Raw genomic sequence first — 18,730 nt, 5'->3', positions numbered from 1 at the left:
CTCTTTCTATATCTTCCTTTTTTATATTAGTCTCATCACTTATTACTATCTCTGGTGTATTTGGCTCGGTTTCGGTCTCTTCTTCCTTGTATAGTTCCTCTAAATATTTTGCCAAGGTATCTCTTTCTACGTTTCTGGTTCTGATGAGTTGATTTGCTTCTGTTCTCTGATTTCTTATTAATCGCCAGATTTGTTTCTGTAACCCATAGAAGTCGCTTTACATTCTTTTGGAGGTTTCCCAGTAGTTGTCTTTCATTTGTCTCACTAGTGTTTTTGTATCGTTACGGATTCTCTTGTATTCTTCATATGCTTCTGCCGTTTGTGACGACATGTAGTTTAAGTACGCTCTCTTTTTCTTTTTGCACTATTCTTTGACCTTGTTGGAGAACCACGATGTTTTGTTCGTTCCTTGTTTTTGCGGTCTTATAGCCCGAGTTCCAAGCGATTCACTTGCTGCTTCTATGATATTTTCTTTTAATCTCTTGTTCTTCAATCCAACTGTTGTTAATATCATCATTTTCTTCTATCGGGTTTTTATCGATTTTCCCTTTTAAACGGTTTTGATATAGTTCTTTTATGGTTGTGTCCCACATGGATTCGATGTTTATTTTTTCTGTGTGTGCTCTTGGTTCTCTATTCCTTCCCAGGTTAAGTTTCATTTTGATTTTTCCCAGATGCAAACTGTGGTCACTTCCTGCAATCGCGGAGTTTAATGTCCTTACTTCTTGTATCTGTGCGGGGTGTATATGTCTATTGGTTACGATGTAGTCTGTTGTTGATTGTTGTCCCCGGGAGTTACGGAAGGTGGATTTGTACTGTGGTTTGAGATCAAAGAAGGTGTTGTTGATTCTTAGATCACATAGCGAACATAGGTTCATCAGCAATTCCCCATTGTCGTTCAATATATTTTCGTTAAAGCGTTGTTTTACGCCTGGTATCACTTCGTTACCAATACGTGCGTTAAAATCTAGAAGGATTATTATCGATTTATTCTGTGGTAATGATTCTGTAATATTTTGAAGCTGTTCATAGGAACTTTCTCGCTCTTGTTTTGGCTTATTATCTTCGGGTGCATATATCGATATTATATTTAATAATTGAGTTTCTGTTCGCAGTTTAACGATTAGTATGCGAGATGATGTATATTGACATTCTTCTATGCTGTTTGTATATTTCTTGTGTATTGCCAGTGCTACTCCTTCTTTCGCATGTTCGTCCTTACCGACTCCACTGTATATTACCATGTAATCGTGGTATATTCGTTGTCCATTTCACTTGTTTTTTTTTTGGCTTCTTGAAGGGCGCAGATATCGATGCGGTGCTCTTTTAGTTCTATCATAACTTCTTGCTCTTTGTTGTTAAAAGTTTTTATATTCCAGGTAGCAAATCGCAGAACATCTCTCCTTCTCCAATTCGTTAGCCTTTTTCTCGCATGGGTCGTCGTCTTTAAATCAGTCCTATTCCGAGGCAAATTTATGGGTCTATGAGCTATATTCGGTTTTACGGTGGATAGGCTGCTAACCCGTTCCACCAACCCTCCTCCTTTTCCCGGGCTTGGGACCGGCAACACAATCGCTTAGCTACTCAATCCACCCAGCGATCATGCAGGACGAGTTAATGAATGAAATTGTTATTTAAAATATTGGGAATATATTAGAAATAATACACTTTGGTGTATTTTTTGCCACAATCCCACTACGAAAACGCTCATATACTAGCCGGCAAGTTTACTCTTCTGTTTGTTCTCAATTTTATAGAAAAAATTATTAGAAATAATTAGAAGTGAATTCAATTATTTGGTTAGGTTTTGACAGATTTTACAAATAATTTCATCATTTAAAAGCTAATGTACCAACCTATTATCGATACAATAACTATTGCTGGTGCCCTATTCTTGACGTAAAGTATTTTTTCTATATGATTCATATTATTATGTGGAAACGCGAGGAAAATGTTATTTTTCCGACATTGAGATAGGAAGCATCTTATGTTATATTCTTTCGCTATTTTCATTTCTATTTTGGACAATGATTTTTAACAGCTAATTGATCATAATTTTTCCTATACAGGAAGTAGCCCAAATTTCGTTATTTTGAACAGAATGATATGGTTTTCATAAAATTTTTGGAAAATACGTCAAATTTCAATACAACTTCATATGAGGCATAGTATGCCTAAAGTCCACCATTTTCCAATTATTTCACATTTTCGAAATTTTTCGGCACATGCAGCCCTCCACTAAAAAAATTATATTAAGTGAGTCAGGTTTAATATTTTTGGGATTTGGTCTTATAGTTTTAAAAATTTGTGAAAACCTTGACCAAAATTTGTATAGGGTGATCAGAAAATGGTGCCGAATCTCGCTATCTAGAAACTTCGAAAACATCATTTTTTCAAATGGCAACTCCATTTTTGTCTTTATCATTGATTGTGATTTAAATTAAGGGGACTTCGTTAGTAAATACGTATATCTCAAATTAACGTTTTTTTTTAGAAACTGGAAAAACTGAAATCTACATGGTTTTTAATTGTCGGTTGTCTAGAGCGACCAAAAAAGCTAACACATCAATAAACAAACAAAGAATGGAAGCAGCTTGACGTTTAAGCGTTTCAAAAGTCTTCATCATGTCTCGTTTAGAATTTATTGATGAATATTATTCCAATTTGCTGGTAATTATACGAGGAATGTGATAGGGTTATTAAAGGAGCCTGCGATACTTTCCGTTTACGATATCCGTATACCTGTAGACCACGACCCACCCCTGATACACTTAAGCGGCTCATTCATATTTGTAAAACCCACGGTCAGTTTATTGCACCGTGCAGCAAATTGAAGCCTGTCGTAGACAATGAAGCCAATGAAATTACAGTCTTGGGATACTTGAGACACAGAGATTTGGGAATATGACAGATAAGTATTCACAGGATTCTTAAAAAACAAAACCTAACCTAACCTAACCATCCGTATTCAATCTCGTTGGTACAAAATTTAAAGCCAGGTGACGATCAAAGAATTGATTTTTGTGAATTTTTATTAATTAAAACTCAGGAAGACGAAAATTTTGTGTAAAACTCAATTTAGACAGAAGAGTGTAAAATTCAGAAGAATGGAATATTTAATTGGCGTAACTCCCATTATTGGAGTGAAACTAATCCTCAAATGTTGTGTGAAAGACAGTTTCAAGGGTACTGGAATTTCAATGATTTTGCTGCGATAAAAAATGACAGTATGCTGGTCAGACCTTTTTATGACGAAAATTTGAATGGTAATCTTACTATTTAAGTTTGAGAGTGAATTTTACTTAAAATTTTTGTTTATTTCAGGTAACATATATCCAGAAGATTATTTACACCCACTAAATCTGAATTGGAATCAGCTGTGGTATCAGCACGACGGAGCCCCACCACACGGTTGTGCGCTTGTAAATAACTTTTTACAGACTAATTTTGAGGACCGACGAATAGCACACGATGGACCGCATCAATGGCCTCCTTGTTCACCGAATATCACCCCATTAGATTTTTTTCTTTGGGGTCGTATAGAAGATATCGTGTATGCTTCGCCGCTAATTACAAAAGAATACTGTCAGGAAAGATTTCTGAATGCATTTCGAACACTTTCACCGCAAGAAATTTGAAACGCCACTCAGCACGGGTTTTTAAGAAGAATCCATAAATGTTTGGAAGTTGGCGGCAACCATTTCGAACATTTACTTGAGTTTAATTTTTAGTTTTGTTCTTCCCCTCTTAGTGTAGTGTTTTTAAATATTTTTGAATTGACCAAAGTATTTTAATTTTTGACACGTTATTCGTTGTTCGTCATCGGCAGGTGACAATTAAAAGCTATGAAGCGTAGAATCCAATGGTAAAGAGAAAAATGGGGGTTGCCATTTGCAAAATTAAGTTATAAGATAGCGAAATTCGGCACAATGTTCTGAACACCCAATATAAATTTTTGTCAAGGATTTGAAAGCTGTAAGTGTTATCTGTCCAAATCCCAAAAATATTAGACTTGACTAACTTAATATAACTTTTTTAGTGGAGGGCTGCATATTTCAAAAAATTTCGAAAATGTGAAAAAATTGTAGACTTTAGGCATACCATGCCTCATATAAAGTTGTATTTAAATTTGATGTAGATTCTAAAAATTTAACAAAAACCATAGCATTCCGTTCAAAATAACGAAATTTGGTATAACCGGAAGTTTCAGAAAACTGAAATTATTTTAGCTGAAATGAGCATTTCGGAAAACCCATGCAAGCAAATTTTCAGAACACTAGTCCCAGTACTTTCCCATATGCTTATCGATTAAGCTCGTCCTCAAGGACCCTGTACAAATATGGGATACTTACAAACCATCTCAAGAACTTACGGATAATTATCTATCAAAACTATATTCTTCGTTTTACTTTGTGGTGAGTAAATACACAAAGATGATGGTTTTCCGACACGCGAACACGTCCATAGACGAAAACAAAATAGGAAAAGATAGAAGGATGCAGTCTTTTTTTGAAGTATAGATCGACATAGAGGATGGATCGACATATCAGTTGGTTATTAAATGTCAAATATTATGGTTGCGAAATTTAATTTGTGACAAAACATTTGTTGATGTGAACATTTTGTTTTATTGCGAAAGCACTTTTGATCATCGAGATCATCCAGATTTTAGATTTTTCTGAAAAAGAAGCGAGCACTACGTTTTCCGTTGGGTTTTTCGCCTTTTTCTGGGGACACCACTTCATAAAGTGCTCGTACCTTGCACGAGATTTATCCGGCAACGAATTAAGACCGGCCGCATTGCTTTCTTCGGTGAGATCAGTGTTTTGCAGTCACTTTCACTACATGGAACACTCAATGTGAAACTTTCGGTATGTAAATGAATATAGAATGAACAACTTTTAGATGGCGTCGTCTGAAAAACAATATTTTTGTTTTGCGTTGATGCTGTTGATCAATGAATAATCAACCACCTCACCCCTACCCCTCTCTTGATAATGGCTGCAAATTGTTAACAGGTTTGACGAGAATTTTCAGAAATATAATGCGGTTCAACGCGTGAAGTTGAATTTAATAGGTTTGGTAATTTCATATTTGTGTCACGAATCAATTTGAATATTGATTTCTGAAGCGTATTTAATAGTTTTGTTGAAAGAGAATAAATTTCAACATACCACAATCCTCAATCAATTAATGTTAGTACTTTCTTAATTATTATTATAATCTTTTACAATTTTTTTATTATACTTTTTCCAGTATTCGAATACACTTTGGTCTGCGATTCTGCCACATTCTCACTACTAACACTTTGATTCTTGTAGATTTACGTCTTTCTCTTCATGTTCTTGCCTAATTTTACTTCTGACATTGTTTACACTGGTCGTAAATCTTCTAATCCTTGTAAATGACCCCTCAAACTTAACTGTCTTCGCTTAGTAAATTTCATGAGTAGCCAGATCTCATATTTAGTCATTTGTTAATGTACTCTTTCAATTAACACCTTCCACATAACGAAGTTATCTAATATCTCCGCTAGCAATGCTTTTTTGTATCATTGAAAGTTCATGTAATGTTTCACAGCCATAAGTTAATGCTTTGTAAGCAATTAGTTTCGTATTTCAATTCAAACAATTTCTTATGCTTTATAATAAATTCTCTGCGGCTTCAGTGCCTATTCTATTTATGTTTTAAGGTATATGAATGTGTTTATCGTTGAATACCATAACTTCAGTCTTTTCTACATTTATTGTCCTACTAACTGCTTCAGTATATTGTCCCTGATGTCAAAGTTATTCTGTATATCTAGGATGTTCAATATCATCAGCATATCGTCTCTCAGATATTTCTACTACTACAGATTTTAACTACAACGTACACTTGATTTGGTTCAGTAGATATTTGTTATTATATCATGTTTAAGTATGCTAAAGAGAAATGAACTCTGGGATATTTCATCTGTAGCTAGAAAAGCCACTGAAATTAGATTTTTACTAATTACATAATTGACGTTTCATTTATATAGACTCATAATTGCATTTCGTTAACAAATATCTATCTTATTTCTAAATTTTCCCATAATTTGTCATCATAACTCTCTCAAAAGTTTCCTCTATATCAATAAATCAATATAATGCTTATGTATCTCGGCAGGCATCTTTATCTGTAAGTTATTTGATGGTAAATCCACTACTTCTGCAGATTCCGTTTCATGCACATTTAGTGTATTTCCTACTTTTGTTATCCAAGTTTTTGTCATACATTTCCTTGGATTTACACAGAAAAGTTATTTCTCTGTAATTGTTACTTCAAAATGGGTGGTAACAAAGATTTTTAACTGCCTTTTGATATCTTTGCCCTATTTTAAGCTATATAACATATGTTCTTAATGATTCTAAATCAAAATCTCTCCTCATAGCTTTCAAAATTTCAGATCTTATTTGATTGCATTATTTCCATAACTTGTTCCTGTCTCATTATTAGTTTCGTTATTTCCTATATTACTTGCTTGAAATAAGACCTTCCTCTTTCCAACTTTCTACAATACGCTTCTGAATAAAAATACCACAAGCTATCTGCAGTTTGAACTCTAAGAAAATTGTGCTCAATTGTTCATTATCCATTATCACAATGGAAATAATGGTATGCGATCTTCGCTCGTTCAGCCGTCAAACGACTAAAGCCGATACTACACGATGCGTCCAACGTTTGCTGAAGATTGGACAAAGGCTGGAGTCTTACCTTTACTCACTCAAAGAAATGAAAACGTGGTAAAAAGTGATGAATGGCATACAATAGATATAAATTAGATGATACGGGCAACTGTAGTTTTTCATACAATACACGTAGCATTCACAAGAAGTATGTGTAGTTGTACTACCAGTATTGGTTCGTTCCAATATCGGGTAATCCTTTGACGAGGGTAGGAAACTATGACCAACGCTGGAAGTGATTGACACGATACCTGCATTGGACGCCGACCGAATGTAAATATTAAGAGTATTTAGACTTATTTCACAAAACAATGTTGTTAATACCGATGAGGAGATTCTCTCTTGTGTTCTCTTGATCCATTTCATTTTCGTGATTTCTATTTAAACGATTTTCATTTTATTTACCTATAACCACGACAGAAGATTTAAATTCGAGAGCAAATGTATACGTACAATAAAAACACTTCTCCGCTTACCCAGTCAACGATTTTATAACTAAAGTATGAAAACAGAAGGGTTGGTGACAAAAATAACTCTTCTAAAGAGGCACTAGAGATACCACATGGAAATCTAATGAAAATATTTATATATGATTCGCAGAGCAGCCAGAAAAACTCATAGAGCAGCGGCGTAGCGTGAAAGAGGGTTTGCATAACGATAAAAACTACAAATTTCATCTGGTTTTATCGATCAAAGTAGAAATATTCATATTGAAGGTGTAATTTTCATCATATTTGTCTGAATCATGATCATATAACTTTTTAATTTTGTATTGTATCGTAATCGTAATTTTGTTGACAACGTTTATTTCTATATTATACACATCAGTTCATCCCGCTATTTAACAGTATTCATTAGATTTTATTCTTATTATTTAGGAATTATTCTCTCTATATATTAGGTATTATTCTTTTTGTTTAGGTTCAACTTAAATCTTAGTACTTTGGAGCTAAGCGGATTGGTAATTCCTTCACAAATTGAACGGAACGCATTTCCATTTATTTCTACTTGGAATATACTTGGTGTATTGTCCAAAGTTTCAAAGGGATTCTTACGGAATGTTTGTGACATGTCGTGTAGGTTGTACTTCTGACGAATTGTTCTGAGCTGGTGAACTTCTCCAATTATTGAATATTCACTTTTTTTATACGTACCAAAAATTCCAACTCATTCCAACATATAGTGACAAATTCACGAGACAAGTGATGATATAATTTATGTATTACCTACGAGAGCTGCTACTCAAGTTTTTCCGTTACGGTCAATCTATGTTTTTCCATTTTCCATGCTTTTGAACCAATTATCGAAACTTTAGTTCAATCTGCACCAACAGTTTCTTCAGATGAAGAAAAACTTTTGACCTTCAAACATATAAAACGAAGATTTGGTGCTGAAGAAGGACTGTACGGCAGATGACCCTTCATTTTGATGTTTCCACTGTTCAAAAACATTTTTATTTAAACTAATATGGTTGAGAATGATTCCTCTTTTGTGATTGGTTTCCCTGTTTTTTTAACACGGTATCCAAAGCGAATAGATCTTTTTGACAGTCAAATTTCAGGCTTCATCGGTCGAAGCAACTTGATCCGCACATTGCTGATGGCTTAGTCCTCGTCGAAGCTCATAGAAACTCATCGCGATTCAATTCCGCTTTTTGACCAAGAAAAATGCTTCAATTAAAGTATGACAACACGTTCTGAGTACATACATTAACAATTTCAAAATTTATGACTACAATGTCAGTAGGAAGAGAGATGTAATGCAATAAATTAAATTTCTTGAGATGAAGGAATAATTTTAGTCAAATTTTCCTGTATTTTTGACTTGAATTTTGAATGAATGATGAAATTTGTATAGAAACTTGCACCCTAAAAACTCGCTTTTTTTAAAGGCATCAATCTAATTATTTATTAGGCTCCGTTATTAAATACTAACTTACCTGAAGAATCAATTAGTTTGTGGTATAATTGTTGATTCTAAAACTGTCATTCACGAATCCTGAGTGGTATTATTTATATTTCAAGATATTTTGGTAATCATTCAAAATGATCAAGTAGATTTATTAGAGCTAAAACCTTACTATTAATAAAGATATAATTATACTACTAAAATTATAAGTTCAATGTAATAGATTATAATTTGATATGGACCTCTTTGAAGGAGCTAGAATCACTTTTGGAAACTCCTGTGTATGTTTTCCTTCAAAAAATCAGAAAGCTAATCCAATGAAATATCCTTCTGTCCTAAATCATCAGTCTCCATTTGAAATTTTAGAGTTGATAGCTTTCTCATCCATTTCACAATGAAATTTTCAGAATTTATTATGCCCTTATTGAGTCGCATCTTCGATATGATTTTCCCACGTGTGGTGCAATTTGAGCTAATCTTTAAACTATAGCAGGGCTTACTGCGAGGACTTCTTTTAAAGATTAAAAATTTTCAAAAGCACGCTTCTTCAATTTCAGAAAGGTCCTTGCACCTCCTACCTACTCCACGTTCAGAATTAGTTAAGGGCTCAAAACTTTACAATGGAAAAAATGCACAAACATTTGCTAATTGAAATCAAATCAAATGAAAACATTATTATTATTTGAGGGTATATTTACTGGTAGTGCCTTCTACTCTGTAAACGAGTTTTATTCTAATAATGAGGGTCATGCTGCATACTGAATAATTTCTTCGTTATCACTATTTGGATCTGAGGGTACATATCCAAGGTCTTCTGCAAAAACTGTAGTTTTTTCTAAGTTTAAATGAACCCATGTCATATCTGATTTTAGTAAAGGTGAGTTGCTTACTGTTGATCGTTTTTGGGAATATTAGAGTTTTCTTGTACATTTTTCTGTTAAAATTCAATCATAAATATTTCTTTTCATTGGTTTATCTAAAAATTTAAGTAGCAACTCTCGCGTGACAACATAAATCTTAGTAATCATGATACTGCTCGGTATCGTGTTAGGAAACTATGATTTTTGTAAAACCTTCAAATACAAGAACTGTGAAATATGTTATATTATTAAGAAATGCGATAGATTGAGTTAGTACCCTACAACGCGCTGCTGATCAAAGGGTTAAAATTGCTATTTGCACTGGGATGGTTTTTGAAACGGTGTGTAAACAACTAGAGGCATATTTGGAAAATTATAGGTCTGATTCGCGATTTGATGGAAGGTAAATATCAGAAATAGGGAAAATAAAACAGGGATCGTTATATTTCACTCAAAATTTGAATGTTATTTTATCTTGAAAACCATGTTATTAGATATAAGTATGGAAATTAATTAATTTTATAGATTTATTGATAAAATTGAATATAATATTTAGGAATATATGGATAAGTTGAATGATCTTCGTAGGACCTGAAACTTTGTATGGAATCAGATATAGAACTATGGAGAAAACACAAGAAAAGAAAAATAGATAGGAAAAATCTACAGGATTTGAGATAAGCCAAAAGAAAATATTCTCTTTATAAGAACAATTTAGCAGAAAATGCAACGTGTAGATTATGTTACGTGGATAACGAAACTCAACCTCTCCTGCGAAGACTACGAAACTCCAGAGCAGTACACCTGGTGTACCACGTCTTCTAGACTACATAAGACTACAGGCAAGTGATTGTGCATCTTTTTGCGTTGTAAAATATTGAGCCCTTTCGCGTTCCTAAGTGGATAGCCGTGCAACGACCATTCTGAAATTGGAAAAGCGTGTTCACAGCTTAAGCAAACGGATTCAAAGATAAAAAACGAAAAGAAGAATCATAATTTTTAATCTTTTGGAGATTGAAAATTGCAGATAGACTCAGTAAAATCAGACGAACTAACTAATATTCAACGAGTTCTTCAGAAAGACAAATCAAAATTATCAAAATTAAACTTGGCTCTAGTTCATTTCACAAAAATTAGTTCCTACAAAATTTTATTATACATTATAGTATTTGTAACTATAATTTTAGTAATCCTTATAGTACATAGAAAAAAAAATGAATAAAAAAGATAAGAAAAAACAGAATACCAGAGATTTCAAGAATTTTCTTATTATTTCAAACTCTGGAGAAGCCCCATAGTTTTCTCTTCGGCCGGAAGAGTTAGGAACCGAAAAAGGCTGAGTCACAATAAAATAAATGATCACCTTCTATTTTCATAAAATGTATAAAAAGAATCACGTTATATAAAAGTAAGATTGTTTTTTTGTAATTTAGTGAATAAACGTCTTCATTATAATTTTTCGTTTTTTAAAAAGTATTTTTCGGAGTGACAGAACATCATTTGCGGAATGTGGGAAAATATGAAAAAGATTTTATTTCAATGGGCAAGTGATTGTGCATTTTTTGCATTGTAAAATATTGAACCGTTAACTAATTATGAATGTGGAGTAGGTAGCTAAAGGTCGTGCCAGTGGATAGCCGTGCAACGATCTTTTTGAAATTGTAGAAACCTGCTCACGCCTAGGCAAACGGATTCAAAAATAAAAAACGACAGGAAGAATTAGAATTTTCAATCTTTCAAGAGGAACTTAATTTTTTGGATAAGGCGGCAATATTCAGAGCCAGACTAGTTAACGTTTTTATCAATCTAGAAAACTTGTAGTCCACATCACCAGAGAGCATGTTCCAGTCAGTTGATTGACAACGGTGCTTGAAATTTTGAAGCCTTTTTTCCGAAAAGAGGCGGTATAATTAACGACAAACATTTTTAGTATTGGATTTTACCGAAAATTTTGTTATCTATGCTTCATAATCGAAGATACCAGAGTTAATGACAGTACGGTCGATGGATTGTGGATCATACGATGACACGACATAGTCTATAGTACTAGAACTGGTCTTATTCTGGTTGGTGCCATACTAAACGAATCAAAAATGGACTCAAGACATTCTTGACCAGCACACACACTGGAATATCAGTATTGAGATCGCTACAAGTTTGCTTTTTAGTGGTACGGACTCGAGTAAGGTCAGTAGTTTATGGCAGAAAGTATGCACGTCATTGTCAGGGCTATAAACGTCATAAGTCTTGCAGTAGACGAAAGAAAATTCGATTCTTATTAAGTCATTGAACTGTATTATTTCAGACATGTTTGTGGACATGATTATGATACCTCCATATATTAGTTCTATCGAATCTGGATACTGTGATATAGTTTTTGACAAAAACAGACTCATTATTATTTAAAAAATGTTCAGTATAATGAAACAATTTTGTGATATTAAATTCCATATAGCAGTTCATGTCAAAAATGATTGCCTCATTATAATATATTCTATCCGCGATCATACATTCCTTATAATCATTCTAGTAATCAAATTCTTCATCATTTCAAATTCAAATTTTTTGTATTTACCAATTCAGTTTCTGAAGGAACTCAACCGACCTAAAACATAAGCCCAACAAAACAACTAGATGGCTCATAAATTAATCTACTACATTACGAGTCGTGCATATACGTCACAACTCATTTAACCTGCCCTTTTAAGCAGTTATTTCGACAACTTTTGAAAATGAGAATGAGAAGAAAAAAACGTTGGAAAAGGAAAATATCCCACCTTAGTCGTCTAGAAACATGCGTTGTGACCATTTGGCAGAAACGAAACATTTGACAAACGATTTCCGTTATCACTAACGGCTGCCACTCACTTTATGTTTTCGGTTATCTCTTTTAATGTACACGCAATTTTATGGGGTTTTAGGATTTCCGAAACGGCTTAAATACCAGTTGAATTAGTGGAAAGGTATAAAGCTCAAACAGTGTCGTAGAACTGATAGAAGTCAATAGAAACGAAATAATTACGATGAATAAATAGAATGAGTTTCTACTTCAGAATTATTGTATATATGAATTACAACCTTATGGGATTATTATGTATAAAAATTTTTGTTAACGGCGCTGTTGATTTTCAAGATCGAAAATACTATTCTTTATGGTTCACTTGGGGATATTAGTATAAAAGAACCTAACCAAAAACGATTACATGTGAAAGTTGAGAAGAACCCAATAAACGAAGCATAAGGAGTGAATGAAAGCTGAGAAAATCTAAAATAGAAAATAATAGAAGCTGCCAAAGGAGTCCTTGGTACCCAAAATTTGAGCAACAAACACACGGTACCGATAAAACCCCATGGTTCTGCAGCAAAATCAAAGAACGATGTATCAAAAAAAGAGATCCGGATGACTTTTATAGTCTCCAAAAACAGATGTGGGGATTCATCAGAACTCAGAGAAAAGTAGCAAGTGAATATAGTAGCTCAAACTACATAACAAAGGAAACTTGGGACTAATATCTTGAAGAATTGTATGAAAAAGAATTTACAGAAAGCATACCGGACACTCCAGAAATCACAACTAACGAAGTAGCTGAAATAGAAAAAAGATATATAGAAAAAGTCCTGGCCCATACGGCATTCCAAATGAACTTCTTGGACACGGCGGGAGAAGCCTGAGAAACCAGAGAAACAAAATCTAGACCAAAATCAATGGAATAACTACCGAAGAAATTCCTGAAACAGTGGTATTCGACAAGGAGATTCTCTTGGCCTCGTATTGTTCAACATCATCAACAAAATGAGGAACGAAGACGTCAAGTTCCTATGCTATACCGATGATGCTGTTCAGATTGCAGAAAATGAAGATAACCTACAGAGATTACTTGTCAAATCCAACACAACGGCAAAAAGTTTAAAAATGAAGATATCTGCAGCAAAAACGTAATGCACTGGTTGTAGATATTGAAATTATACACCAAGAGATGAAATTTAAATATCTAGGCATAGAAATATCCAACCAAGCGGCAAAACCAGCACGAACCTCAGCTTCCCTGAACGGGACAATCTTCCGAAACAAATATATCGGAATCAAGACCAAATCCCGAATCTACAAGGAATCCAAATCAGATACATTTTGAAAGTTTGAAAGAATCAGTGGAACCAATCACAAAAGACGAATGATTCTCCACCACGACAATTAGAGCTTTCACACATCAGTTCAAACACAAACGTGTTTTTGAACAGTTAAAACATCGAATTGATGAGTCATCTTCTGTACAGTCCTTGTTTGGTACCCAATGATTTCTTTTTATTTTCGCACAAGAATTAATTGCAAGGTTGACGTTTTTCTACACTTGAAGAATCGGTTGATAAAAAATGAAGCTATATACAAAAATATTTCAACTTGTGTATCTCAAACCCCTCATATTCCACTTTTTCTTCAAAGTCGAGTTTTATTAGACTTTTGGAGCTTCACTTAGAACTGGAGTCATTGCTTCTTGAATAAATATTCACTATTAGTGGCGATTATTGTCAGTTTTCAGTCATTCCACTACAAACCGTCGATTTATAAATAAAAATATCTTCTAAATTAACTTTTAATTATTCATTCTATCAGCAGAACATCCTTGTTAAAATTACGGATAATTTACATCAGGCAAATGTCACCTGTAGATTACTGTATGTAGATTCATTCATATCATTAAAACAACATATGGATCCAATTTTATCTAGATATAATTCGAAAACTTAGGAGTTCGAGACTTCAGAACGAACGTACAACATAAATTTCAATATAATATGATATCAAAAAACTTATTGCTTATTGATTACAGCTTATTAGTTATCAAATTCACCCTTCTATTATCATAAAAGCCCTGGTGAATGCCTATGAACTGAAGAAGATGTTTTGGCATTACAAGAATTTTAATTTATTTGTTAAAGTGTGGGGTTGAAACTTTTAATAGATCGTTTAGAGGGTTGAGAGTGTTATAGGTATTAACACGTCATTTTTGATATACAGCAACATGTGTTTCTATTTTAGAAACCGAAGGGGTATGAGGGAAATTTATTATAATGAGACGAAGGAAATTGGTGTGACTATTATCGAGTATCATAGAAAATATCATCATAAAAACATGTATAATGGATGTAAATCATTATATTTAATCATTATATGGATATTTGGAAGGAAATATAGATGTATAGAGAAAAATATATAAATTTCTATGGTTTTCTACTTTATAAACTTATTTTGGATCTTTTTGATTGATAGTTTTAATGTTAAGTCCCATTTGATTGAATATTTTTCCATCCAGTAAAAATCAATTTGAAGTTATCTGATTGAAGACAACCAATCAGTACAACATTATACTGAAAACAGATCCCATGGGCTTCACGTTGCTATGGATATCTTATTTTTCTTCTTCATCTTAAGCTAGGACTTAGTCCTGTGTTCGCATCGATGGTTGCCTAACTGCAGCTGGGATGATGAAGACCAGCTTACGTACCATCTTGTAGGTGATCGTCCTGGCTCCTTTGCAATCTTTGCCGATCGGTCATCTGACATTCTGTTCACGTGGTCTCTCTATTCCATTTGCCGAATTCTCGCCCATCTCACTACATCCTAGATCCTCTTACTGATTATGTTGGGGTGGATCTTCCTTCTCTTCAGTAGAGTTGTTACATGCCTCAATCGTACCCTATCAAATACTTGGGTGAGATCGACGAGATGGATATAAGTATATTTATTCATTTTGATTTAAACGTTTGAGTATTTGATATTTCAAATTGTAACGATTTGGATGTAATGCTTAAGAAGGCGGATGAATTGGCGTTGATTTAAAAGGATTGGGCTGTGAACAAGAAAAAAAAAAGATGGTACAGGGTTTGAAGAAAATACTATCATAACCATGTGGAACCTAAGAAGTGAGCTGTCATAAGAAAAATATTATGAAGAAATGGAAGTCATTATTGGCATATTCAAATTTGTTGTATTTCAATAAACGCAAGCTGATCACGATTATATTTTAAAAACGGTAACAAAGTTTCGCAGAAATGGAGAAAACGATAAATTCATGGAATGAAAATACCCCTGAAGGACTGTAACGGAAATTTTATCACATAGCCACGAAAGAATTAGCTTGGCGAGGTGGGGAAGCTGCTGTTTGCTATAGTCACTGGTAATCAGTAAAACGTGCACTGGTGTGATCAATATGATTGAAAATTTGAGAAAATTCTTTGCAGAAGCGATTTGTTTGCGTACCAAGGAAAAAAAAATACTAATTACTCCAAAAGATCGACGACGGTTAGTAGATTAGCCTAAAGTGGTGTACAAGAGCAAAAGTTTATGAAAACTACAATGCAAACTCAATAAAATCCTCCTCAAATATTGACGAAGAACATTTAAATCAAATTATTAATAGTTTGCGTATTGGAAATATATTTTCATTAGTTATACCAACATACACGTCTGGATCTTCACTCAATTTTTCCAATTGTTCTTTTGTTGATTGCAACTTCAAATAAATTTATTTTGCGATGTATTTCTTCTATAATTAGCAAAATTTTTTATATGAATCACTCTCGAACATTGATAAAAGATCAAAAATTTCACAATAATTTTCTCAAGCATGTTGGTTATAGGTAAGATCTGTTATAAAATTTTTTTGCCGTATCCCACAATGAGAGCTGTATTATCTGGAAAAAGTCGCCTGGAAAAGTTTTGTGAATTTTGCCTAAAATTTCCTAGGAAAGACATGATTAATGCGCTTATAATTTCATACAAAGCTTTGGGATGTAAACATTCACGAAAATCGTAGCTATACTTTTTATAAAAATACATGTCTTGATGTCAAAAATATGTTAATTTTTTTGATATATTGTTTGATAGCAATAGTTCATTCAAAATTTGGTAAAAGCTTTCATGTGACAATAGTTATTTACGTTAGTGACGAAGGAGTCGAGTCAAGAATATCTAATTGAGTACCGTGATAATAGGTTAGTATATGGTGATAATTGGTTGGCTATAGACAAGAAAAATGTAGTAGGTTGAAGAGCTGGAATACACACTGTTGGCGGGGCACCTAGAAAACATTCCTGAATTCCACAATATTAAGTATGCAGCAAAGTACACCGGACATTACTTCAGAAGGACTTCGTAAACGCTGTTGGTTAACGCTGGGGCTAATATCAATGTTTTAAAACAGCATAGTGGATGGAAGACTTCATCAGTGGTTGAAAATATGTGGAATAATCCATCGAGAGTAAAAAGAAAATAGCAAGAATGATACAAAAAGGTAAAACTTTTGTACAAGTGTTAAACCAAAACCACACATCTTCCAGAATTATTGAAAATAAAGAATACATCAAGTAATTCCTACAAGAAATGTTTCTGGTAACAGTAGTTGTACCATTACTGTAACATTCTAAAATAAGAATAAAAGTTTAATTATTTAAGTTGATTGATTATTAATTTCTGATTATCTCAAACGGGATTCAGAGTGTTTAAGAGTGTAAAGCACAAGTGCCATTTTCCGGACACAAATTAGGACTGTAAAGTCGATTTATGTATGAGACAAAAAGAAGTTCAAATTGTGTTAACCAGTGTAATTAATCAGTAGTCTCTTCAAATACTTCTATTATCCAGTAATGCTTTGCAAGACTTATTAGTTCCTCAAGGAAACATATAAGAACACCTCTCGCATAGTGTAAGTCATACCCCACCAATAGATGTCAGCTTGTAAGGGATTCAACGATGTCTTCGTGCAAGTTGATAGCATGTGGAGTGCCCAAACGCTCAGTACTAGGCCCTATTCTGTTTCTTCTGCTTATAAACGATATCAGTGGTAAAATATGTCTATTTGTTAAAGAGACCTAGTTTCTTTTAGAATAATCCTGATCTTACGGCACTTCACAGGACCAAATCTAGTGACCTAATGTTAAGGACTAAAGATTGGAGATTCTGACTCTTTCTTCCTTATTAATCTTTGAATCCGTGTAACCAAATTCGTAAGTACGCTTCTCCAATTTCAGAAAGATCGTTGCGCGGAGCCCGACCTTTACCTACCCACTCCACGTTCAGAATTAGTTGAGGGATCGATATTTGACAATGAAAGAAATGCATAATCATTTGCCAATTGAAATAAAATTGATATCATGTTTGCCCACATTCCGCAATAATTTGAGGGCATATTTACTGGAAAGTGCCTCCTTTTGTCCACAAATTGTTACAGTTTTTTTACACTAAAGCATTTCTTCTTCTTCATGGCAAATTTTGCTTGTAGTATTTAGGTTCACCAAATCTTTGACGAAGTTTTTAAATGAATGTCAACTGGGTTTCAAACGTGCATATGCACAATATAGATTATTATCGACCTAAATGCGGTTCATATCAGCAATGTTTGCTTTTGTCGTTGCCGTATTGAGTTTCGAGTATTATTACGTTAACCTCCCTGATATTTATTTTGCACATCCCCCTTGTTTATCGAATGGAATCATGTTGAAAGTAGGTATGTCGTAATTTCATTTTAACGGTGTATGTATCGATGCTAGATAGTATGGATATGCAGTAGATGGATGTTTACTATGGGACAACATTTGACAATTTGCGTGTATTTCGATAGAAATATACAAACTCAATAGCTGATGTAACGTGGTTACAAACAATTTTTTCATGGAGATATACATCTTTTTACTGTGTTAGTTTTCATTCATATTTACAGGATCTATAATAAAATGCTGTAACATATGAAAAATTACAATATAAAGATTTTTCAACAAAAAGGTACTCTCCACTTAACGCTATGAAATCTATGGCTCAAGAGATATGTAGAGTTTTAGATTGTTGTTTATGCAAAGAACGTCGTTCGCTATAAAGAGACACTCTGAAGAAAATTATCATAAATTGTAGTTATTTCTTAAAAATACACAATCACAAACAATTTTTTTAAGACATTGCAAGCGAATTAATTTGTTAATGTCAGTTTACTGTCAATTTTTTCAAAACCTGTCACCAATAATTATTTGAAGTTTCAAGATAGACTTGACATTTAATGTGTATGCCGAAATGCATTCGTTGTATGGTTGAGTTTCTGGTAACTCTTCAGAAGCCAGAAGGTTCCATCCTGAAGGCTTTCCGGACAGAATTATACCTGACTCTAGGATATTTCTTAAGCTGGGGCCACACTAGCGACTAACGTCAATGCCTATTAGTGCGATAATTTTTAACAGGCCAAAGCCGGTGGTTACACTTTAAAG

The 18,730-nt window shown here is 33.6% G+C and overlaps 1 protein-coding gene across 1 annotated transcript; it reads right to left on the bottom strand.

Moving 5' to 3' along the window:
- Positions 1-446: 446 nt before the first annotated feature.
- On the bottom strand, positions 447-1,244 carry LOC130445291 (craniofacial development protein 2-like). Its single transcript, XM_056780854.1, has one exon. It carries the CDS (start codon positions 1,242-1,244, stop codon positions 447-449), a length of 798 nt encoding a protein of 265 aa, XP_056636832.1.
- Positions 1,245-18,730: the final 17,486 nt, after the last annotated feature.

The sequence above is a fragment of the Diorhabda sublineata genome, chromosome 6, assembly GCF_026230105.1.
Source record: "Diorhabda sublineata isolate icDioSubl1.1 chromosome 6, icDioSubl1.1, whole genome shotgun sequence".
NCBI lineage: Eukaryota > Metazoa > Arthropoda > Insecta > Coleoptera > Chrysomelidae > Diorhabda > Diorhabda sublineata.
Note: the sequence above shows the minus strand (reverse complement) of the source record. Positions and strands in the feature narration are given on the sequence as shown.

Excerpts from the sequence above, each read along its gene's own strand:
- LOC130445291 (XM_056780854.1), bottom strand. The coding sequence starts at position 1,244 with ATGGTAATATACAGTGGAGTCGGTAAGGACGAACATGCGAAAGAAGGA.